The sequence below is a fragment of the Gouania willdenowi genome, chromosome 4 (genome assembly GCF_900634775.1).
Source record: "Gouania willdenowi chromosome 4, fGouWil2.1, whole genome shotgun sequence".
Classification (NCBI taxonomy): Eukaryota; Metazoa; Chordata; class Actinopteri; order Blenniiformes; family Gobiesocidae; genus Gouania; species Gouania willdenowi.
In genome coordinates, this window is record NC_041047.1 from 41,275,055 (window position 1) to 41,301,256 (window position 26,202).

General features: G+C 44.0%; 1 protein-coding gene across 1 annotated transcript in view; it reads right to left on the reverse strand.

Annotated features, from left to right (window-relative positions):
• LOC114462241 (uncharacterized) overlaps nt 1-26,202 on the reverse strand; it is a 134,977-nt gene that overhangs the window by 64,706 nt on the left and 44,069 nt on the right. The window contains exons 8-9 of the mRNA XM_028444933.1: nt 25,355-25,420; nt 23,275-23,398 (exon numbers count right to left, since the gene is read on the reverse strand). Of these exons, the coding sequence (XP_028300734.1) occupies nt 23,275-23,398; nt 25,355-25,420 (190 nt within the window). The remainder of the gene's footprint in view (nt 1-23,274; nt 23,399-25,354; nt 25,421-26,202) is intronic.

The window sequence follows — 26,202 nt, forward strand, 5'->3', positions numbered from 1 at the left end:
TGACACTTTCTTGTCCTCCACGCCTCTTATGACAACAGGAAAAGTCAATAGTCCATTGTGTTTTATCAAACCACTGCGTTGCATTGGGTCACAAACTAGTCAGATCATCCCATAAAGACAATAGAAGGTGGTATAACAGCTACTAAAAGTGAAACTGTTGTGAGCACTCCGGTTTATCTATATACTGGATTATCTATATACTGAACGTAAACATATTAACTCTCATTTTAACTGTAATATCAACCTGCCTTCACTATGTTTGTTTTACCTTTGAGGTAGTTTGAGAGGGAGGAGCTCGCATTCTTATGTAGGGTAGGAGGAGCCAGGATTGTCAGGAGGAGGAGTTTCTACATTGTGAAGGCACGAGAAAAATCCAACTTACCCGTTTGGAGCTGACTTTTTACAAAATGTGAAATATTAGGGGAAGGAGGAAACATAACTTTTTAAACTTTGTCCCTCTGAATGAGGCTAAAACCAAAACCATTATAAAGTGAATTTTTCATAATAGTTCCCCTTTAATCATCATTTACAGAGTTTACAGTGGCCAATGCCAATGATTATATTAGTGAAGGAAGATAATTGAAAAGCAAAGTGATATCTGACTGATCTGCAGTGCATGAAACACCACATGAACTTTACTGCTCAACGTGCACACTCAATATTTATTTTATTTCATGTGAAGGTTCCAAGTGATAAAATAGACTAAAAGACTCAACTGCTGCTGTCATTTTGTGGATTATACATGTTAAGGTAAAGATATGTAAGGCAAACACAATGATCTTTAAACTCTGTTGAGGTCCAAAAAACTCACATTATAACACAACTGAAAGCATTCCTATGCATGATGCTTCCACCTCCATGCTCTGGCCACAGAGCTTTTATAAACCAGTGTTTCTTGCTGAACATTTTTAGATTATGGATAAAGGTTTTCTCTCACAGCACTGTAAACACTTTGTATATTTCCACAAACCTTAAATCAGCTTGGGTGGTTTTATTCAATAGTTCAAGTGCTTCCATGTGTCCACTGCACTCCTCGCACTGACATAATGAATGCATGAGATAGAGTGAGGTCAATAACTCCCACAACTGCACTTTTCCCCTGTTGGCAGCTTTCAGTAGCAGTTATCAGCAGTAACATCTCTCTACGTTCACTCTATAGGTCTTACTGCTCATACGGGTGTATTTGAAAAATCTGATTTATTGTGTGCTCGTTCATATTACACATTAAATGTCTCTTCTATCAGTTGGGATTATGAACGGAATGTTCCGGAGCAGGTCTAGCAAGAAGTTCTACATCAGTGTTTCTCAAATGGTGTACGTGTACCCCTAGGGGTACATAATGGCACTACAGGGGGTAGAGAGAGAGAGAGAGGCAGAGAGAGAGAGAGAGAGAGAAATGCACAAACGGGAGCATTATCTTTTTTATGTTTATTTTTTTTGTTATCATGTTAGTGTCTTAACATGATAACATGTTGTAGGAAGGTGACAAACACATAGTTGAACTATGAAGTCACTGAATCTTGGAATCTTGACTGAATTGTAAGACATACAGTAATCTCTGATTTCATGCATACATCCATACTGATGCTTCTCATCACTCTCCAAAATCTTCCAACTCTCTCGTCCTCTAAACTTTATAAACCATCAAAACACTATCCAGAGTCTGGTCTCCAATTTATGTGTTCTAACCACAACTCTAAATAAATAAATAAAAACCTACAGGTTTAAAGGTCCAGTATTATGCTATTTTTCACCCATCTCTTTTTTTAATTTATTTATTTTTGCTCTCCCATTGGGTTTGGCGTGGGGGGCTCCTGTCAGCCCAAGATGCTAGTGGGGGGGCTGTGACCTTCGCTTGGGGGGCGAGCATTGCTGTGCCGGGTGGGTGGCTTGGGGGTTGGCTTGTTTGGGGGCCTGGGGTGGTGGGGTCCATGGCTTCGGGACGGGGGGTCCGGGGTGGAGGTGGCTACTCTTGGGGGCGGCACTTGCGTTATTGGGTGGCGGGGTGTTGTGGTGGGTTGCTCCACCGCTCTGTGTGGCCGGCATGGTTCGGGGCGTGCCGCGAGAAGTCTCCGGTTGTACTGCTCGGCGCGTCCCTGGGGCCTGCAGCGCTGCGTGCCATTTACCCTCTCCGGTGGCCCACCATGCGGACGGGCCACCTACATGGACACTTCACGTCACTCATTCCCAGCTGGTCTGGCTCACCCACTTGTTGCATCACACTCACATACCCAACCCTTGGGGGGCTGGATGGTGGGGCTGGGGGTGGAGGGGGCCACCGCCTGTGCTACTAAGTAGTGGCGCGGCGGCGGCACTCCCACCTCTGGCTGCCCTACTAATCCCTCCAATTTTAGTTACACCTCAACACATCACCCCCCAGGGGGTGGGATCACCACTTCCACCCTCCAGGGCTATTGCACCAAAAAAAAAATAATAATAATAATAATTTTTCACCCATCTCAATTTGTTCTAAGAACCCCAACAACATAGCATTTGAGGTTTATTTTCTCAAAATCACATGTTTTCTGGAGTTTTCGCCCTCTGAAAAGTCCCTTTCAGAGCGCTCCTAAAAACAGGCTGTTTTTGGGCCTTCATGCATATGCATGAGTAGGCGTAAACACACGCTATTTCAGTTCAGGTGGAGCCCTCGGAGGATGCTACTTCCAATATCATGCAAGCTTTCGAAAATTACCTACAATGCCTTTAACTGGCTGATTTTTGATTAATCCATAGTGTTTCAGCTCGCTCTCTGTGTGTGTCAGTCAGCCTCTGTCCTGTGTGTGATCGCTCCTGATAAATGTAACGCAATGATTTGACAACTTTATGTGCGTACTGCTCACCCCTCCACAAACTGCAATTTATTACAGTTTTTTTATTTTATTGTTTTAGTCAAACAATCAGCAATTATGATGTTATATATAAATATATAAATAAATAAATATTCAACAGATGTATGACTTCTGCTGTCACACGCTCCCTCACAATTTCTCCCCACGATCGGACACCGTCCTGCGGACCATGGCGCCTCCATCTTGTTTTTAAAGCTATGAGAATTTTCCCTTTCCCCACATTATCTGAAGTTAGTTTCTGAACGTTCAGTTCACCATGATGTTCAGAGGCTGTTACAGTTAATTAATTCTGCTGTAGGGGTGACTTTCACTAGACACGTGTGTGACTGACACATCGGCCGCTCCCTCAACTTTAAAAGAAAAAAATAGCATCCTATACTGTAACAGAAAGTGATGAACAACGGCGTGCTACCTACGACAATCCAAACACATATCCAATCAAATGTCTATATAATATATTTTTGCTCTTATTAGGTTGACATTTCCAAAAGTGAGATGTTGAAAGCAGTTTGTTAGAGGAAATGCAGAAGCTTGAACACAAAGTGAAGTCATATTATTTTGGTGAAAAACAGATGGCAAAAGCCTTCCCTAGTGACCGGCTCTTTCCTCATGGTTTAGGAAATCTAGACATTTCTTTAGATGAGAAACATTTATTTAAGACGGTGAAACAATGAGAGTGTAAACTACATGTTCTCCTCCATCAGATGATCCTCTCCATCTAAAAACCTACCTGTGTGTCTGCTAATTGTTAAAAATCTTCTATGGTTCACATTCTTCATACACAAGTCACAGTCTGAAGTCAAAGCTGACCTTGGACGTTTAATGACCCTCGTCTCGCTCAGTTTTTCCATCTGTGTGGGCAGGAAAGGGCCGAGAGGCTATTCTTTTCTTTCTCACTATACCAAGATAGAAGCGTTAATATTTCAGCCATAAACAGAAGAATTGCTTTTGCAGGGCTGTAAATGGCTGATGCTGTGTTTTATTCTGATGCAGTCAGACGTGCCTTCTAGGCTCTCGTATTAATGAAGACAAGAGCCTGAGGCCTTCTGTACACGGCTCCCTCTAAACCAGACATATGCAACTGGCGGCCCGGGGGACACATGCGGCCCTTGGTCTAATTTGGCCCTCAAAACTAATTCCAAAATATTGCATTTCAAAAAGTTGGAAGGAATATAAAGCCTAATGTAATACACAAAATAACTCCCAAAACACACAAATCGAAAGCAAAATGCACACACTTTTTTTTTTAAAATACACAACAACCACTTAAACTAAATGACTACGAAAACACAAAAAACAACAACACATTACAGAATAGCTCCAAAGACACACAAACTGTCATTAAAATTACACAAAATGACAAGAAAATACAGAAAACAACAACCAAAATACAGAAACTGACCCAAAAACACACAAGTCGACAACATGAATGCAGAAAATGACAGAAAAATCCACAGAATTACAACAAAAACACGCAAAGTGACCAAAAACTGACAAAGCAACATTAATGCTCAGAATAATCATTATTCTAAATGCTGAAATAAATGTTGATAATGTGGTCCATGGATCAGATACAACTGTAGCAAAAACGCATGCAATGTACTATTGGGCATTTGGTAAAATAAAACTCTTTCCAGATACAACTACAACAGGAAGTGCTTTATGATCAGCTTCCTGTTAGGCAGAGTGAAGACGACATCAGGGACAACATGGACTCAGTGCAGGTTAGTGGGTAATCTACCAATCAATCTGTCCATTATTGTTCACGGAGAAACGCTTTTCGTCTCTGCTGGAGCAAAATGTTCACTACATCCATTTCCATCCTTTTTCCAAAGTTTAGCCCTACCAACTTCATCTAACTCACGACACAGTTTCTCCTTCTCTTCTAGCTCCCATCCTACCTGTGGTTCAGAGCCACTAATAACATTGAGCATCACCCCCTCAGCATCTACATTCAAACTCATCAATCTGTCTGACACTCTTTTCACCTTCACATCATTCCTAACAAACTCCTCCTCCAAGATAACTCCTCCTCCATTTCTCTTCCTATCCAGGCCATGATGAAACAGCTTAAATCTTGCTCCTAAGCTCCGCCTCCTAGTCTTGCTACCTGCTGTCCTGCACACACAGAACGTCCCTACTCTCAGTCCTAGACTCTTCAGTCTCTGCCTTCCCAGGGCTCAAGACTGCGACCAAAATGGTCGCATATGCGATTATATTTTCAATGTGTGCGAGTGAAAATTTTTGTCACGTCCTACAGAGTGCACTTCTCTCTCTCTCTCGCTGCGCGCGAGCCGAGGAGACGGTGCGCGGTCACGCAACGCGGCTGCGGGTAATGCAACGGTAAATGTGCTGAATATAAACATCAGTGACCTAAGTGAAGCTGGCCCCCCACCCCACGTGCTCCTTTGGAGTGCACGCGGTCCACGAACGGAGCCAGGCATAACGAGCCCCTCACTGAGTACACACTCACATTGACGGCAGCAGTAAAAAGGAAAAATGTGCTGAGCTCAGCGATAGAATGTACACGCTCATCAGAATCAGCATGGAGGGACCAGAACTGATAGACTATGATGCCAGGACAGATATTCAGCTGTGGTTCACCCAGGACAGGGGTCTGCAACCTGTGGCTCTAGGGCCTAATGGGGCCCTTTGACTCTTTTGCAATGGCTCCCTATAGCTTTAAAAATATATATATATATATATATATATATTGAAATAGTTATTTTTTTACAGAGGCTATTAATGATTAATGACACATAAAATCAAGATATAACAATTTGTTAACCTAAAATAAATCACGTTGTGCAATGACTCAGCACCTTCCTACTTCACCTCCTGCAAAATCTACAGACCATCACCTGTCCTGCACCTGTGGCTAACCTTAAGTTTTAAATCCCTGGTAAAACCCGTTGACTAAGTTTCAGATCGAACTCACACCGCGTCTGGGAGATATTTGCCACACACACGCACGCACGCACGCACGCACGCACGCACGCACGCACGCACGCACGCACGCACGCACGCACGCACGCACGCACGCACGCACGCACACACACGCGCACACACACACACACACACACACACACACACACACACACACACACACACACACACACACACACACACACACACACACACACACACACACACACACACACACACACACAGACCATCCTTGCTTTTATAGGTAGATTAAATGACCTGTTATTTCAGCCACTGCTTGTTGCAGAAAAACTTAATATTGTCACTAAAACCTGAAAACATTTTGCGAATATCTCAAGTCATTGTCAATCTTTACTTCATACAAAACTACGATACGCCAGTTAAGTCAACTATTCATCAGCATGCATGACTATGCTGTACCCCCCACTCCCACCCCCATTCATAAAAAGGGTGCGACCAAATTCTGTATTAGTGTAGAGCCCTGCTTGCTGCTCTCTTTCCACAGTGACATTGTTAAATGAGCCTCTTACTGAGTTGCTGACAGGACCACAATGACCCAGAAGTCCAAAAGCACCACACAAACAACGGGGGTCGCTAAGTACTGAAGGGACCCTGAGGGACGCACACTTTACATTTCCAGTGTGGACTTTTAGACGGTTCCATTTGCTTTTTTTATATAGAATCAACGTCAGCTTTGTCCATTGCATTTTGTTAAAACAAATGATTGTAATTAAAAAACAAAACATGTATTCATGTTTTTCAGTTCTCATAATTTAGACATTTCACAGTTTTTCCAAAGAAATGAGTAGACTGACCGACTTTATCGGCAATTACTGATCTATAACCCATTTCAGACAATAGTAGTAAATCACTCGTTAGCTGCAGCACTCAGCATTTAAATCAGTTGTAATTTATTATTATATAGTCTTTTTTTACTACCGGTAAATAATGATTGGCCTTAGTAGTCTAGTCTGTAATACATGTGTTCTCTTAAACATAGTAAAGTCTCTCATGTGGTGCCTAAATAATTGGGGTATGTGCAGACTAAAAGTTTCAGAGTCTAGTTTCTCCACTCACAACTGAAAATATAGGTCATCTGCAGCTCAAAAATATTCAAAGTGCTACATACTATGAAAATATCATAGATAAGTAAAGTCAGTTCACTTTTAAATTGAAACACTTTCATTGATAAACAATATCAGATTGATTTGATCAGATCATTGATCAGATCAGTGACTGAGTCACTGTTAAAATGTCTTAAATTCTTGATCATCATCACCATCATCATCATCATCACCATCATCATCATCATCGTCATCATCATCATCATCATCATCGCTGTAAAGCATGACAGAGTTAGATGCTCTGGAGATATGAGGAAATAACGCAGCCTCAGAGCGTCCTGCTTTAATACAGAGGATGTTTGCAGTGAAACAGAACTATTGGCTTCCATAATACACAGTTTTAAATATAAATTGTTTAAATCGACCTGAGCTGAGCCTCATTAAAATATGTGTGGGAACAGTTTGTGTTCCATCCTCATCTGCATATGACAGCTTGTTTCACTCTGTAGTGGATCAAACTATGACTTTACGTTGGACATAGTATGAAAATAGTTGAATCACTGTGACCAACGTGGACAGAAGTCTGCGTCTGTCAGTGTTTTAATTAATTAATTAATTAATTTTAATTGAAGACGCACGAGTCCGTGTGGCTTCAAATGTAACTAAGTCCTTATTTCTAGTGCAATATAATGTTTCACCTTATTGGGGTGCTGCACACAAAGGCAGTTCACGTCGCCCGGATTGGCGCTACCGGGGCCCCACCTTGGAGCCAGGCCCGGGGTTGGGGCTCGAGTGCGAGCGCCTGGTGGCCGGGGCTTTGCCCACGGGCCCCGGCCGGGCAGAGCCCGAAAGGACGACGTGGGCCCGCCCTCCAGTAGGCCCACCACCCGCAGGAGGGATCATATAAGGCCGGTGCAGTGTGGATCGGGCAGTCGTCCAGGGCGGGGGCCTTGGCGATCTGATCCCCGGCTACAGAAACTAGCGTTAGGGACGTGGAATGTCACCTCTCTGGCGGGGAAGGAGCCTGAGCTTGTGTGCGAGGTGGAGAAGTTCGGACTAGATATAGTCGGTCTCACCTCGACACATAACAAGGGCTCTGGAACCAGCGTTCTCGATAGGGGTTGGACTCTCTTCTACTCTGGAGTCGCCAATGGTGAGAGGCGCCGGGCCGGGGTGGCTATACTTCTTGTCCCCCGACTTAGTGCCTGTACGTTGGAGTTTACCCCGGTAGACGAGAGGGTAGCCTCCCTCCGCCTTCGGGTGGGGGGACGGATCCTGACTGTTGTTTGTGCCTATGGGCCAAACAGCAGCTCGGAGTATCCACCCTTCTTGGATTCCTTAGAGGGAGTACTGGAGAGTGCTCCTTCTGGGGATTCCCTCGTTCTGCTGGGGGACTTCAACGCTCACGTTGGCAGCGACAGTGAGACCTGGAGGGGCGTGATTGGGAGGAACGGCCCCCCTGATCGGAACCCGAGCGGTGTTTTGTTGTTGGACTTCTGTGCTCGTCACAGATTGTCCATAACAAACACCATGTTCAAGCATAAGGGTGTCCATATGTGCACTTGGCACCAGGACACCCTAGGCCGCAGTTCGATGATCGACTTCGTAGTCGTGTCATCGGACTTGCGGCCGCATGTCTTGGACACTCGGGTAAAGAGAGGGGCGGAGCTGTCAACTGATCACCACCTGGTGGTGAGTTGGCTCCGATGGCGGGGGAGGATGCCGGTTAGACCTGGCAGACCCAAGCGTATAGTGAGGGTCTGCTGGGAACGCCTGGCAGAGTCTCCCGTCAGAAGGAGCTTCAACTCCCACCTCCGGGAAAACTTCAACCATGTCTCGGAGGAGGCGGGGGACATTGAGTCCGAGTGGGCCATGTTCCGTGCCTCTGTTGCTGAGGCGGCTGATCGGTGCTGTGGTCGCAAGGTAGTCGGTGCCTGTCGTGGCGGCAATACCCGAACCCGTTGGTGGACACCGGGGGTGAGGGATGCCGTCAAGCTGAAGAAGGAGTCCTACCGGGCCTTTTTGGCCTGTGGGACTCCGGAGGCAGCAGACAGGTACCGACGGGCCAAGCGAAGTGCAGCCACGGCGGTCGCCGAGGCAAAAGCCCGGACATGGGAGGAGTTTGGTGAGGCCATGGAAAACGACTTCCGGACGGCTTCGAAGAGATTCTGGACCACTATCCGGCGTCTCAGGAGGGGGAAGCAGTGCACCGTCAACACTATGTATGGTGCGGATGGTGCGCTGCTGACTTTGACTCGAGACGTTGTGGATCGGTGGGGGGAATACTTCGAAGACCTCCTCAATCCCACCGACACGCCTTCCAATCAGGAAGCAGGGCCCAGGGACCTGAGAGTGGGCTCTCCTATCTCTGGGGCTGAGGTTGCCGAGGTGGTTAAAAAGCTCCTCGGTGGCAGGGCTCCGGGGGTGGATGAGATCCGCCCGGAGTTCCTCAAGGCCCTGGATGTTGTGGGGCTGTCATGGCTGACACGACTCTGCAACATCGCGTGGACATCGGGGGCAGTGCCTCTGGATTGGCAGACAGGGGTGGTGGTCCCCCTTTTTAAGAAGGGGGACCGGAGGGTGTGTTCCAATTATAGAGGGATCACACTTCTCAGCCTCCCCGGTAAGGTCTATTCAGGGGTACTGGAGAGGAGGGTCCGCCGGATAGTTGAACCTCGGATTCAGGAGGAGCAATGTGGTTTTCGTCCTGGCCGTGGAACTGTGGACCAGCTCTACACCCTCAGCAGGGTCCTTGAGGGGTCATGGGAATTCGCCCAACCAGTCCACATGTGTTTTGTGGACCTGGAAAAGGCATTTGACCGTGTCCCTCGGGGATTCCTGTGGGGGGTCCTCCGGGAGTATGGGGTATCGAACCTCCTGATAGGAGCTGTTCGTTCCCTGTATGACCGGAGTCAGAGTCTGGTCCGCATTGCCGGCAGTAAGTCGAAATCGTTTCCGGTGAGGGTTGGACTCCGCCAGGGCTGCCCTTTGTCACCGATTCTGTTCATAACTTTTATGGACAGAATTTCTAGGCGCAGTCAGGGCGTTGAGGGGGTCCGGTTCGGGGGCCTCAGTATTGCATCACTGCTTTTTGCAGATGATGTAGTCCTGTTGGCTCCAACATACCGTGACCTTCAACTCTCACTGGATCGGTTCGCAGCCGAGTGTGAAGCGGCCGGAATGAGAATCAGCACCTCCAAATCCGAGTCCATGGTTCTCGACCGGAAAAAGGTGGAGTGCCTTCTCCGGGTTGGAGATGAGGTTCTGCCCCAGGTGGAGGAGTTTAAGTACCTCGGGGTCTTGTTCACGAGTGAGGGAAGGATGGAGCGAGAGATCGACAGGCGGATTGGTGCGGCGTCTGCAGTGATGCGGAGTCTGCACCAGTCCGTCATTGTAAAGAGGGAGCTGAGCCAAAAAGCGAAGCTCTCTATTTACAGGTCGGTCTACGTTCCAACCCTCACCTATGGTCATGAACTTTGGGTCATGACCGAAAGAACAAGATCACGGGTACAAGCGGCCGAAATGAGTTTCCTCCGTAGGGTGGCTGGGCTCTCCCTTAGAGATAGGGTGAGAAGCTCAGTCATTCGGGAGGGGCTCAAAGTAGAGTCGCTGCTCCTCCGCATCGAGAAGAGCCAGATGAGGTGGCTCGGCCACCTAATTAGGATGCCCCCTGAACGCCTCCCTAGTGAGGCGTTCAGGGCACGTCCCTCCGGAAGGAGGCCCCGGGGAAGACCCAGGACACGCTGGAGAGACTATGTCTCTCGGCTGGCCTGGGAACGTCTCGGGGTCCCCCCGGAAGAGCTGGAGGAAGTGGCCGGGGAGAGGGAAGTCTGGGCCTCCCTACTGAGGATGCTGCCCCCGCGACCCGGAAACGGCTAAGCGGGAGAAGATGGATGGATGGATGGATGGGGTGCTGCACTTATTCCACTGTTAGAAGCATGTAAGAAGAAAAGGACTGGACCGGAGAATGCACGTAAATGTTTGAATGGGAACACCCACATTGCAGGGCTGCTCCACACACAGTGCATAACTGCAATGAAGGCATGCAGCGACTGACTTAAGCAGAGAATAGCACACAGCCAAAAACAGCGCATGGGAGAATAGAGCCCTAAAATTTCAGCAGAAAAAGGCTTTCTGACTGATTAAACTGAAATTGAATTGATTGATTTAATCAATTTCTCAACACAAATGAATGTAAAAGTTAGTCTATTTGACATATTATAACTGAAGTTACTTCATTGAGTGTTGATCGGCTGAGAGGCCATGTAGATGTATAAACCATTATTATTATTATTATTATTATCATCATTATTACAGGAGCACGCTGCAGAAGGTACATTACAATTATCAATTCATAAAAAAAAAAAAAAAAAAAAAACAAACAGGAAAATGTTCTTATTTTCGTTTCAGGCTATTTTGTTTTTGGACAAATGTACCACATACTAACAATAATATTAGCGAAAAACACTGTGCTTTCTTGTAATTTATTCAAACTGGATTAATTTATCCTGGAGAGATCACACTTCTGACATCAGGAGAAACTAATTAGTTCTTTTACAAAGAAGGCAGCATCTATTTACTAAAGAAATTTGCATTATTTTCTTTAAATGCACAAAAAATTTGAGTTTGTGGATTAGGCCTTACGCCACATATACGCAAGTGTGTGTGTGTGTGTGTGTGTGTGTGTGTGTGTGTGTGTGTGTGTGTGTGTGTGTGTGTGTGTGTGTGTGTGAGTGTATTGGCCCTGTGATGGGTGTAAAAGAACCTACAAATCTTCACTGACAGCAGGTGGGACTGTGGATACTGGGCGTGGCATTAACTCTTCGCCCCCCTCAAAAGTCCCTCCATAAACTCAAGCTACTTCCAAACTGCCCGGATCATCACCAAAACCCCTCCTTCAACGACATCACCCCCATCCTACAACAACTTCACTGGCTCCCGGTCAACCAAATAATCATTTGCAAACCACTGCTCCAAAAGGCCATCCACAACCTTGTGGGGTTCCTCAGGGCTCTGTTCTTGGCCCCTTTCTGTTTAGTCTTTATATGCTTCCTTTAGGACAAATTTTACAGAACTGTAAGGTTGATTATCAGAGCTATGCAGATGGCACACAACTATATCTATCACTGAACCCAGATGACTATGGTCCCATTGAGGTGTTGTGTAACTGCTCAGAAAAAGTAAACTGCTGGATGAGTGAAAACTTCCTTCAACTAAACCATGATAAGATGGAGGTGATTGTCTTTGGAAACAAAGAAAAGAGAACTGCTGTCAGCAATTATCTTGAGTCTTGATCTTTAAAAGTTAAAGACCTTGGTGTCCTGATTGACTCAGATCTTACATTCAGCAGTCAGATCAAATCTATCACAAAAACAGGTTCTACCACCTAAAGAACATCTCCAGAGTGAAAGGTTTAATGACTCAGAAAGATCAGGAGAAACTGGTCCATGCTTTTATCTCCAGCAGACTGGACTATTGTAATGGTCTTCTGACAGGAATCCCCCAAAAGAGCATCAAACAGCTACAGCTGGTTCAGAACGCTGCAGCTAAGAACAAAGAGATCAGAACACATTACTCCAGTTTTAAAGTCTTTACACTGGCTACCAGTCAGCCTCAGAATAGACTTTAAAGTTCTGCTGCTGGTGTATAAATCTGTGAATGAGTTTGGTCCAGAATATATCAGTGAGATGTTAGTCAGGTATGAACCCAGCAGGTCTCCCAGGTCTATGAACACAGGTCAGATAGTGGAGCCCAGAGTTCACAGTAAACATGGTGACGCTGCTTTTAGTTGTTATGCTCCAAAGAAGTGGAACAAACTGCAACAGAGCTGAAGTCAGCATCACATGTGAACATTTTTAAATCAAAGTTAAAGGCACTTTTTTTCTCTACTGCGTATGATTGAGAGGGAGATTTTTGTTCATGTTGTTGATGTAATGTGTTTGTTGATGATTTTAATTGATTTGACATGTTCTTATTGATTTTAAACAGTTGCCTCGTGTATAAAATGCGCTATACAAATAAATTTGCCTTGCCTTCTCTATATTGTCACTTCATCCCACTCACAACGTTCCTCCTCCTCCTCCTCAGCACCATGAGTTCCAGAGCTGCAACCTGACCTCTGTAATTCCACCAACCTCCCCACTTTCAAATCCAAACTCAAAACCCGTCTATTTCAAATCACCCACTCACTATAACTGCATCATTTTGTCCCTCACCCTCTGTACTGGTTGATGTCTTATCTTTTTACCTACTTGTATTTTATTTATTTTGTTCTGTACAGTGTCCTTGGGTGACCTGAAAGGCGCTTTTAAATTAAATGTATTGTTTAGGGCTGTCACTTTAATGCCTTAATTGCTATTAATTAATTACAGGAAAATGACAATGCACTAAAAAAAAAAACATGCCGTTAATCACTTTTTTTGCACTCCAAACACAGCGGAACCTTTCTCATTTCAAGAGTATACCCATAATACTGATCAGGGCCAGCCATAGACATATTGAGGCCCAAAGCGTGATACCTTTTGGGGCCTCCACACTGCTATTATTCTATTATAAACCTAAATAATTACATGTTTCCCTCTATGAACATGATGTCTGTATTTTACTAACTGTTCCTCTACTGTCTGAATGATCCTGAGTGTCAAACATTTAAATGACAATGATGATGAACCACTTTAAACTTGAGGGTAAAATAAAATGTATGTAAAGCAGCTCTAATGGAAGATAAATAAATACAACCAAATGTTAAAGCCTGGTTTTATATTCATAAATGATTATTTTCAATAAGCCAATAACAATTTATTTGCATATGGGATTCCTTCAAATACACTTCCAACTCTGATCTATTCTACTGAGCAGAAACACAACGAACAAGGTAAAAACGCAAAGAGACATCTTTCTTTAAAACAAAAAACAAGTCAAGTTAAACTTGAATATAAATAGAAATAGAAAGAATAAAAACACTCATTGCAGCAAAAATAAATATGAATACAATTTATAAAGTGGTAAATACAATTGTTTATAAAAAGGACTCTCAAAAGAAATCAAAACATCAAAATGAAAAAATAAATTAAAATATTGTTTAGAACATTACAGCTTAGTATCTTCAACCACTTTATTTTCTTTCTTCTTGCTAATGACTATGTTTGTTTTTCTTGTTTTTGTTTTTTTTTTTTTAAACGCAAAGTGTTTTATAATATCATAGGAAATCTGCCTTCCAACCACATGGTTGATACTGATAGTGCTGTTTTTTGAAGGATGGGGTGTTAACAAGTAGGTAGCAGTTTGCTGTAAATAATAGGTTAAAAGTCCCATATCATGCTATTTTTCACCCATCTCCATTTGTTCTAAGAACCCCAAAAACATATTTTGTACAGTATTGAGGTTGATTTTGCCAAACTCGCCTGTTTTCCAGAGTTTTAGCTTCTGATCAACTCTACACAAACAGGCTGATTTACGGCCTACTAATGCATATTCATGAGTGGGCGTGTCTATAACTGGGACACTGACTTCCTCCTGCCAGCACTGTGCCGTAGGGCCAGAGGACGGCCCGCTCTCCTCCCACCCACGTAGCCGAGCTCATGCTGCTTTATAAACACGAGACAGAGCGTGGGGGCGGAGCTTTGCCGGTACATACATAGACTGTAGAAAATACATACATAGCACTGTGCGAAAAACGCTGAAATGCTCACCTTCGTGGGCGTGTCTGTTTACATGTCAATCACGGCAGACAGCTAGCTGCAACATGCTGTGAGCACTCTGTGTTGCCAATCCACACTGGACAAGATGACTAGTTTCTCCACTCACAACTGAAAATATAGGTCATCTGCAGCTCAAAAATATTCAAAGTGCTACATACTATGAAAATATCATAGATAAGTAAAGTCAGTTCACTTTTAAATTGAAACACTTTCATTGATAAACAATATCAGATTGATTTGATCAGATCATTGATCAGATCAGTGACTGAGTCACTGTTAAAATGTCTTAAATTCTTGATCATCATCACCTTCATCATCATCATCATCATCATCATCATCGTCATCATCATCATCATCATCATCGCTGTAAAGCATGACAGAGTTAGATGCTCTGGAGATATGAGGAAATAACGCAGCCTCAGAGCGTCCTGCTTTAATACAGAGGATGTTTGCAGTGAAACAGAACTATTGGCTTCCATAATACACAGTTTTAAATATAAATTGTTTAAATCGACCTGAGCTGAGCCTCATTAAAATATGTGTGGGAACAGTTTGTGTTCCATCCTCATCTGCATATGACAGCTTGTTTCACTCTGTAGTGGATCAAACTATGACTTTACGTTGGACATAGTATGAAAATAGTTGAATCACTGTGACCAACGTGGACAGAAGTCTGCGTCTGTCAGTGTTTTAATTAATTAATTAATTAATTTTAATTGAAGACGCACGAGTCCGTGTGGCTTCAAATGTAACTAAGTCCTTATTTCTAGTGCAATATAATGTTTCACCTTATTGGGGTGCTGCACACAAAGGCAGTTCACGTCGCCCGGATTGGCGCTACCGGGGCCCCACCTTGGAGCCAGGCCCGGGGTTGGGGCTCGAGTGCGAGCGCCTGGTGGCCGGGGCTTTGCCCACGGGCCCCGGCCGGGCAGAGCCCGAAAGGACGACGTGGGCCCGCCCTCCAGTAGGCCCACCACCCGCAGGAGGGATCATATAAGGCCGGTGCAGTGTGGATCGGGCAGTCGTCCAGGGCGGGGGCCTTGGCGATCTGATCCCCGGCTACAGAAACTAGCGTTAGGGACGTGGAATGTCACCTCTCTGGCGGGGAAGGAGCCTGAGCTTGTGTGCGAGGTGGAGAAGTTCGGACTAGATATAGTCGGTCTCACCTCGACACATAACAAGGGCTCTGGAACCAGCGTTCTCGATAGGGGTTGGACTCTCTTCTACTCTGGAGTCGCCAATGGTGAGAGGCGCCGGGCCGGGGTGGCTATACTTCTTGTCCCCCGACTTAGTGCCTGTACGTTGGAGTTTACCCCGGTAGACGAGAGGGTAGCCTCCCTCCGCCTTCGGGTGGGGGGACGGATCCTGACTGTTGTTTGTGCCTATGGGCCAAACAGCAGCTCGGAGTATCCACCCTTCTTGGATTCCTTAGAGGGAGTACTGGAGAGTGCTCCTTCTGGGGATTCCCTCGTTCTGCTGGGGGACTTCAACGCTCACGTTGGCAGCGACAGTGAGACCTGGAGGGGCGTGATTGGGAGGAACGGCCCCCCTGATCGGAACCCGAGCGGTGTTTTGTTGTTGGACTTCTGTGCTCGTCACAGATTGTCCATAACAAACACCATGTTCAAGCATAAGGGTGTCCATATGTGCACTTGGCACCAGGACACCCTAGGCCGCAGTTCGATGATCGACTTCGTAGTCGTGTCATCGGACTTGCGGCCGCATGTCTTGGACACTCGGGTAAAGAGAGGGGCGGAGCTGTCAACTGATCACCACCTGGTGGTGAGTTGGCTCCGATGGCGGGGGAGGATGCCGGTTAGACCTGGCAGACCCAAGCGTATAGTGAGGGTCTGCTGGGAACGCCTGGCAGAGTCTCCCGTCAGAAGGAGCTTCAACTCCCACCTCCGGGAAAACTTCAACCATGTCTCGGAGGAGGCGGGGGACATTGAGTCCGAGTGGGCCATGTTCCGTGCCTCTGTTGCTGAGGCGGCTGATCGGTGCTGTGGTCGCAAGGTAGTCGGTGCCTGTCGTGGCGGCAATACCCGAACCCGTTGGTGGACACCGGGGGTGAGGGATGCCGTCAAGCTGAAGAAGGAGTCCTACCGGGCCTTTTTGGCCTGTGGGACTCCGGAGGCAGCAGACAGGTACCGACGGGCCAAGCGAAGTGCAGCCACGGCGGTCGCCGAGGCAAAAGCCCGGACATGGGAGGAGTTTGGTGAGGCCATGGAAAACGACTTCCGGACGGCTTCGAAGAGATTCTGGACCACTATCCGGCGTCTCAGGAGGGGGAAGCAGTGCACCGTCAACACTATGTATGGTGCGGATGGTGCGCTGCTGACTTTGACTCGAGACGTTGTGGATCGGTGGGGGGAATACTTCGAAGACCTCCTCAATCCCACCGACACGCCTTCCAATCAGGAAGCAGGGCCCAGGGACCTGAGAGTGGGCTCTCCTATCTCTGGGGCTGAGGTTGCCGAGGTGGTTAAAAAGCTCCTCGGTGGCAGGGCTCCGGGGGTGGATGAGATCCGCCCGGAGTTCCTCAAGGCCCTGGATGTTGTGGGGCTGTCATGGCTGACACGACTCTGCAACATCGCGTGGACATCGGGGGCAGTGCCTCTGGATTGGCAGACAGGGGTGGTGGTCCCCCTTTTTAAGAAGGGGGACCGGAGGGTGTGTTCCAATTATAGAGGGATCACACTTCTCAGCCTCCCCGGTAAGGTCTATTCAGGGGTACTGGAGAGGAGGGTCCGCCGGATAGTTGAACCTCGGATTCAGGAGGAGCAATGTGGTTTTCGTCCTGGCCGTGGAACTGTGGACCAGCTCTACACCCTCAGCAGGGTCCTTGAGGGGTCATGGGAATTCGCCCAACCAGTCCACATGTGTTTTGTGGACCTGGAAAAGGCATTTGACCGTGTCCCTCGGGGATTCCTGTGGGGGGTCCTCCGGGAGTATGGGGTATCGAACCTCCTGATAGGAGCTGTTCGTTCCCTGTATGACCGGAGTCAGAGTCTGGTCCGCATTGCCGGCAGTAAGTCGAAATCGTTTCCGGTGAGGGTTGGACTCCGCCAGGGCTGCCCTTTGTCACCGATTCTGTTCATAACTTTTATGGACAGAATTTCTAGGCGCAGTCAGGGCGTTGAGGGGGTCCGGTTCGGGGGCCTCAGTATTGCATCACTGCTTTTTGCAGATGATGTAGTCCTGTTGGCTCCAACATACCGTGACCTTCAACTCTCACTGGATCGGTTCGCAGCCGAGTGTGAAGCGGCCGGAATGAGAATCAGCACCTCCAAATCCGAGTCCATGGTTCTCGACCGGAAAAAGGTGGAGTGCCTTCTCCGGGTTGGAGATGAGGTTCTGCCCCAGGTGGAGGAGTTTAAGTACCTCGGGGTCTTGTTCACGAGTGAGGGAAGGATGGAGCGAGAGATCGACAGGCGGATTGGTGCGGCGTCTGCAGTGATGCGGAGTCTGCACCAGTCCGTCATTGTAAAGAGGGAGCTGAGCCAAAAAGCGAAGCTCTCTATTTACAGGTCGGTCTACGTTCCAACCCTCACCTATGGTCATGAACTTTGGGTCATGACCGAAAGAACAAGATCACGGGTACAAGCGGCCGAAATGAGTTTCCTCCGTAGGGTGGCTGGGCTCTCCCTTAGAGATAGGGTGAGAAGCTCAGTCATTCGGGAGGGGCTCAAAGTAGAGTCGCTGCTCCTCCGCATCGAGAAGAGCCAGATGAGGTGGCTCGGCACCTAATTAGGATGCCCCCTGAACGCCTCCCTAGTGAGGCGTTCAGGGCACGTCCCTCCGGAAGGAGGCCCCGGGGAAGACCCAGGACACGCTGGAGAGACTATGTCTCTCGGCTGGCCTGGGAACGTCTCGGGGTCCCCCCGGAAGAGCTGGAGGAAGTGGCCGGGGAGAGGGAAGTCTGGGCCTCCCTACTGAGGATGCTGCCCCCGCGACCCGGAAACGGCTAAGCGGGAGAAGATGGATGGATGGATGGATGGGGTGCTGCACTTATTCCACTGTTAGAAGCATGTAAGAAGAAAAGGACTGGACCGGAGAATGCACGTAAATGTTTGAATGGGAACACCCACATTGCAGGGCTGCTCCACACACAGTGCATAACTGCAATGAAGGCATGCAGCGACTGACTTAAGCAGAGAATAGCACACAGCCAAAAACAGCGCATGGGAGAATAGAGCCCTAAAATTTCAGCAGAAAAAGGCTTTCTGACTGATTAAACTGAAATTGAATTGATTGATTTAATCAATTTCTCAACACAAATGAATGTAAAAGTTAGTCTATTTGACATATTATAACTGAAGTTACTTCATTGAGTGTTGATCGGCTGAGAGGCCATGTAGATGTATAAACCATTATTATTATTATTATTATTATCATCATTATTACAGGAGCACGCTGCAGAAGGTACATTACAATTATCAATTCATTAAAAAAAAAAAAAAAAAAAAACAAACAGGAAAATGTTCTTATTTTCGTTTCAGGCTATTTTGTTTTTGGACAAATGTACCACATACTAACAATAATATTAGCGAAAAACACTGTGCTTTCTTGTAATTTATTCAAACTGGATTAATTTATCCTGGAGAGATCACACTTCTGACATCAGGAGAAACTAATTAGTTCTTTTACAAAGAAGGCAGCATCTATTTACTAAAGAAATTTGCATTATTTTCTTTAAATGCACAAAAAATTTGAGTTTGTGGATTAGGCCTTACGCCACATATACGCAAGTGTGTGTGTGTGTGTGTGTGTGTGTGTGTGTGTGTGTGTGTGTGTGTGTGTGTGTGTGTGTGTGTGAGTGTATTGGCCCTGTGATGGGTGTAAAAGAACCTACAAATCTTCACTGACAGCAGGTGGGACTGTGGATACTGGGCGTGGCATTAACTCTTCGCCCCCCTCAAAAGTCCCTCCATAAACTCAAGCTACTTCCAAACTGCCCGGATCATCACCAAAACCCCTCCTTCAACGACATCACCCCCATCCTACAACAACTTCACTGGCTCCCGGTCAACCAAATAATCATTTGCAAACCACTGCTCCAAAAGGCCATCCACAACCTTGTGGGGTTCCTCAGGGCTCTGTTCTTGGCCCCTTTCTGTTTAGTCTTTATATGCTTCCTTTAGGACAAATTTTACAGAACTGTAAGGTTGATTATCAGAGCTATGCAGATGGCACACAACTATATCTATCACTGAACCCAGATGACTATGGTCCCATTGAGGTGTTGTGTAACTGCTCAGAAAAAGTAAACTGCTGGATGAGTGAAAACTTCCTTCAACTAAACCATGATAAGATGGAGGTGATTGTCTTTGGAAACAAAGAAAAGAGAACTGCTGTCAGCAATTATCTTGAGTCTTGATCTTTAAAAGTTAAAGACCTTGGTGTCCTGATTGACTCAGATCTTACATTCAGCAGTCAGATCAAATCTATCACAAAAACAGGTTCTACCACCTAAAGAACATCTCCAGAGTGAAAGGTTTAATGACTCAGAAAGATCAGGAGAAACTGGTCCATGCTTTTATCTCCAGCAGACTGGACTATTGTAATGGTCTTCTGACAGGAATCCCCCAAAAGAGCATCAAACAGCTACAGCTGGTTCAGAACGCTGCAGCTAAGAACAAAGAGATCAGAACACATTACTCCAGTTTTAAAGTCTTTACACTGGCTACCAGTCAGCCTCAGAATAGACTTTAAAGTTCTGCTGCTGGTGTATAAATCTGTGAATGAGTTTGGTCCAGAATATATCAGTGAGATGTTAGTCAGGTATGAACCCAGCAGGTCTCCCAGGTCTATGAACACAGGTCAGATAGTGGAGCCCAGAGTTCACAGTAAACATGGTGACGCTGCTTTTAGTTGTTATGCTCCAAAGAAGTGGAACAAACTGCAACAGAGCTGAAGTCAGCATCACATGTGAACATTTTTAAATCAAAGTTAAAGGCACTTTTTTTCTCTACTGCGTATGATTGAGAGGGAGATTTTTGTTCATGTTGTTGATGTAATGTGTTTGTTGATGATTTTAATTGATTTGACATGTTCTTATTGATTTTAAACAGTTGCCTCGTGTATAAAATGCGCTATACAAATAAATTTGCCTTGCCTTCTCTATATTGTCACTTCATCCCACTCACAACGTTCCTCCTCCTCCTCCTCAGCACCATGAGTTCCAGAGCTGCAACCTGACCTCTGTAATTCCACCAACCTCCCCACTTTCAAATCCAAACTCAAAACCCGTCTATTTCAAATCACCCACTCACTATAACTGCATCATTTTGTCCCTCACCCTCTGTACTGGTTGATGTCTTATCTTTTTACCTACTTGTATTTTATTTATTTTGTTCTGTACAGTGTCCTTGGGTGACCTGAAAGGCGCTTTTAAATTAAATGTATTGTTTAGGGCTGTCACTTTAATGCCTTAATTGCTATTAATTAATTACAGGAAAATGACAATGCACTAAAAAAAAAAACATGCCGTTAATCACTTTTTTTGCACTCCAAACACAGCGGAACCTTTCTCATTTCAAGAGTATACCCATAATACTGATCAGGGCCAGCCATAGACATATTGGGGCCCAAAGCGTGATACCTTTTGGGGCCTCCACACTGCTATTATTCTATTATAAACCTAAATAATTACATGTTTCCCTCTATGAACATGATGTCTGTATTTTACTAACTGTTCCTCTACTGTCTGAATGATCCTGAGTGTCAAACATTTAAATGACAATGATGATGAACCACTTTAAACTTGAGGGTAAAATAAAATGTATGTAAAGCAGCTCTAATGGAAGATAAATAAATACAACCAAATGTTAAAGCCTGGTTTTATATTCATAAATGATTATTTTCAATAAGCCAATAACAATTTATTTGCATATGGGATTCCTTCAAATACACTTCCAACTCTGATCTATTCTACTGAGCAGAAACACAACGAACAAGGTAAAAACGCAAAGAGACATCTTTCTTTAAAACAAAAAACAAGTCAAGTTAAACTTGAATATAAATAGAAATAGAAAGAATAAAAACACTCATTGCAGCAAAAATAAATATGAATACAATTTATAAAGTGGTAAATACAATTGTTTATAAAAAGGACTCTCAAAAGAAATCAAAACATCAAAATGAAAAAATAAATTAAAATATTGTTTAGAACATTACAGCTTAGTATCTTCAACCACTTTATTTTCTTTCTTCTTGCTAATGACTATGTTTGTTTTTCTTGTTTTTGTTTTTTTTTTTTTAAACGCAAAGTGTTTTATAATATCATAGGAAATCTGCCTTCCAACCACATGGTTGATACTGATAGTGCTGTTTTTTGAAGGATGGGGTGTTAACAAGTAGGTAGCAGTTTGCTGTAAATAATAGGTTAAAAGTCCCATATCATGCTATTTTTCACCCATCTCCATTTGTTCTAAGAACCCCAAAAACATATTTTGTACAGTATTGAGGTTGATTTTGCCAAACTCGCCTGTTTTCCAGAGTTTTAGCTTCTGATCAACTCTACACAAACAGGCTGATTTACGGCCTACTAATGCATATTCATGAGTGGGCGTGTCTATAACTGGGACACTGACTTCCTCCTGCCAGCACTGTGCCGTAGGGCCAGAGGACGGCCCGCTCTCCTCCCACCCACGTAGCCGAGCTCATGCTGCTTTATAAACACGAGACAGAGCGTGGGGGCGGAGCTTTGCCGGTACATACATAGACTGTAGAAAATACATACATAGCACTGTGCGAAAAACGCTGAAATGCTCACCTTCGTGGGCGTGTCTGTTTACATGTCAATCACGGCAGACAGCTAGCTGCAACATGCTGTGAGCACTCTGTGTTGCCAATCCACACTGGACAAGATGACAGGGTTCAGAGCCAAAATGAATAAGTCCATGAGTGACAAATTAACAAAGCCACTGGATAAATATGATTAAATAAAGAAGAGAAAAAGCAACAAGTTTGGTGTTCAATAATTGAATTGCTCAGAAAAGAGTTCTTACTGTTTTTGATGTGCTAAATAATAGTTGATTTTTTTTTAGTAAATTACTATTACAACACAACATCAGTAGGGTGAAACTAACTTGTCTCACGACAGTTTAAACCCAGCTCACGTTCCCTTCATATGGACCTAATGTTTTATTTCATTTGTATTTTCTATTATTTGGAGATTGACAAAAGTACACATCAATATTTCCCCTGATGGTCTAAACTAACTAAACTAGGGCAGCAGCCCTTAGACTAGTCTCAGATACAGCAGAATGTCGTTAAAATATCTGTTAAAAACAATAAAAACATTTTATAAAACCACTTCGTTATATATTAATCTTTTAATTTGCCACAGTAATGTAATTCATTTAAATGAAAATACCTCAAGCTGAGGGCTTTTCTTAGGCGAGATTAAAAAAGAGACTAATTAGAATAATTAATACAGAGCATAACTATTTTTTGAAATTTCTTGATAGCACTAGAATTATTCTTATTTATGATAATAATAATAATAATAATAATAATAATAATAATAATAATAATAATAAGGTACATTTTAAAAAGTCTTAGGATGATATTCGATCTCATCAGTTCCTTTAATTTATTGAAACCAATTTAAAATGAACCAACTCTTGCCAATATTCCTTAAACTAGAAATGTTAAAATTAAAAGCTGATACTGCTGAAAAGGTTTGAAGGATGAAAGGAAATAAAGCACTACCGTGACTATGAGCAGGACTCCTTTCAGCAGGGTGAGCAGCGATGTGATTGGCTGAATGACGGCGTGAGCGAGTATTATGGCCAGGGTTAGAATCCAGGTGAAGACTGGGATCACGTAGATGTGGCTGAAGTCAAAGATAGAAACACATTCATCATTCAGAGAAGCTTTTAAAAGCTCAGCTGTGAACTCACTGTAAACAGGATTTAAAATGTGAATGACTGATGCTTCACATTATTGTTAAGGAAAAGGAACGTGTCAAGTAAAAATCTCCGTGGAAGTTATTTTCACCCCCGCACAAGCACCAAGGAATTGAATTCAAAATAAAAATAAGTATAGCTAGATTTGATATGAAGTGATGTTTGTTGCGGTGCATTACGTTTAATATGGTTGCTCGGCTATGATGTGATGCATTTAATAGTTGTCTGGTTATTTATTTTTTGTAGTTTCACAATGTCCGTTGATGAATTTAAAACAAAAAATAATAATTTAATCAGTAACGGTTGGGTGTAAAAATGTAATGAATTACTTTACTTCTTTTAAAACATACTTCAGTACAAGTAAAATACTGATTTAGAAATATACTGAAAAAGTACAACTCATACCCATAAAAGCAACTCAATTACAGTAACTAACGTGAGAACTTGTAATCAGTTACTTTCACTTGTGGTTAGCACTAACACAGAACACTACGTTAAATCCATTTCTGCTCTACAATAATGAGCATCTCTGTCAGTGATGATGAGTTAATCAGAAAGGCTTCAGCATTCATTCTGCATAGACGTAAAAAACTGTGGTTACAACAATCACCATGAACACAACGTTTACAGCTGTGATCCACTGAAGTCAGTACGTTTACTTTTTACCAGTCCATTCTTGGCTCATGACAGTTAGGAAAGCAGTCTGACCTTTGACCTTTCCATTTAAAGCTTTAGCCCAGGTCAAATCAAGGCTGCAACAAGACTTTGGTTACAGTCGCCTTATTGGCCATGTTTACATGGGAGATTTAACTCCTCTTTAATTTAGAATAAAAGTTAAATCCTCTTTAAATTGACGTTCTAAACACTAATTTGGAATTAAATTTGCATTCAGAATTAAAACTTATATCTGAATCAGGTGGCTGGTTTATTCTGATTTTAATGCAGAATTAAATAATTCCTCTATCCTGTAAACATATTTCCGCTTTAGGTTAATTCGGCACATGCTCGGCCAGTCACAATGACGCGCTGGTGATGACATTATCTATGATGGCGGCCCGGACTAGAGCCAAGACTAATAATTTAATAAGAGCCATAAAAGACATAGATATAATGAAGAGAGTGGATGGACGAAAGCATAAACATGCGGACATTCACAAGTTTCACCAGACGGGAGATACTAAAACCCAGAGACGGAGTAAATAATAATAATAATAATAATATACATCAATTTTATATAGCACTTTTATGAGTACTCAAAGTCGCTATACAATGAAGGGAGCAGTGTTAGGGTTCGGTGCCTTGCTCATGGGCACCTCGGCAGCTACCAGAACAAATTCCGTTTTTGTTAAATGCATCCCCATACTGGATGTACAGGCTGTAATATTATTGTACCGGTTAGAGCTACTATCTTTACCAGAGAGCAATTATTTATTCCTGGTTATGGTTTTCCGGAGTTTTACTGGGTTGTATTTACCGGTGGTTAGTTCCCATCTCCTCAGTGGACCAAATAAACAAAGTGCCTCACTCAAAAGCTTGGTCAACAATTTTCTGAAAATCTTTTTCTGGAGGCAAATATACCTGGGGTCAGATTGACCCCAAGGGTAAAATGTGTTGGATAACAGGGGGATTAGAATTTGTGTAATGCATAAACTGAGTTTCAGTACATGATGAGCAAATATAAAACAGCTAATATCAACTAAATAGTCACTATCTTGTTGGAGAGATTAGTTCTACTATTGGTTTTGGATGTTTAATAAAATGATACATAGAAGCTTTGAGTGATTTCGTCTCTTTGTGATATTTAACCAACTCCTATGAAGACCTTACATACAAAGCTCAATGTTCCTTTAATCTCAGTGTAAGTTTGTGTGTAGGAGACGTACCTCACATTGAAGAGAGCAGCGTAGGCTTCACTGCCAGCTAACACATAACTGATCCCAATGGAAACGCTGCAAGAAAACATCAAGCCAAGAGTTAGATAGAACAGAAGTCTGAAAGGTTAGACATTAGCACTGATCTTCTTCTCCACTTTAAAACATGGTAACAAACGTTGCCTCACTGTGGCGCCTCAGGCTAACAGCAACATACAACTCTGAAATCACGTCTTGTTTGCTGCGCAGCATTTTGATCTTCCATAAATGCTTTACTCTCAAAGTCTTGAGTAAACATCTGATGCCTGTGGGGCTACCTGAAGCACACCTTTTATTTGTACACTTTCTGTGTACTTTGAACATCACACCAAAATGTAAAGTTGCTCTAATGAAGGAGATTTTGCTGAATTCCCAGTATGTTCTACAGCTTGACCAGTGATAATAATAATAATAATAATAATAATAATAATAATAATAATAATAATAATAATAATAATGCATTGGATTTTATTTAACGCTTTATCATCGACACTTAAAGCGCTTCACAGAATTAAGGAATTATTCTTTCACTCCACACGTGTGGTGGTAAGCTACTACTGTAGCCACAGCTGCCCTGGGGCAGACTGACGAAAGCAAGGCTGCCATAGTGCGTTATCGGCCCCTCTGACCACCACCAACACTCACTCACACACAACATTCATACTAGGCAATGTGGGTGAAGCGCCTTGCCCAAAGACACAATGACAGATACCGGTACCTGGAATGTTAGTTATTTTACAAAGAAGGCAGAATTTACTTACTAAAGAAGGTTGCATTATTTTCTTTAAATGCAATATTTTGAGTTTGTGGATTAGGCCTTA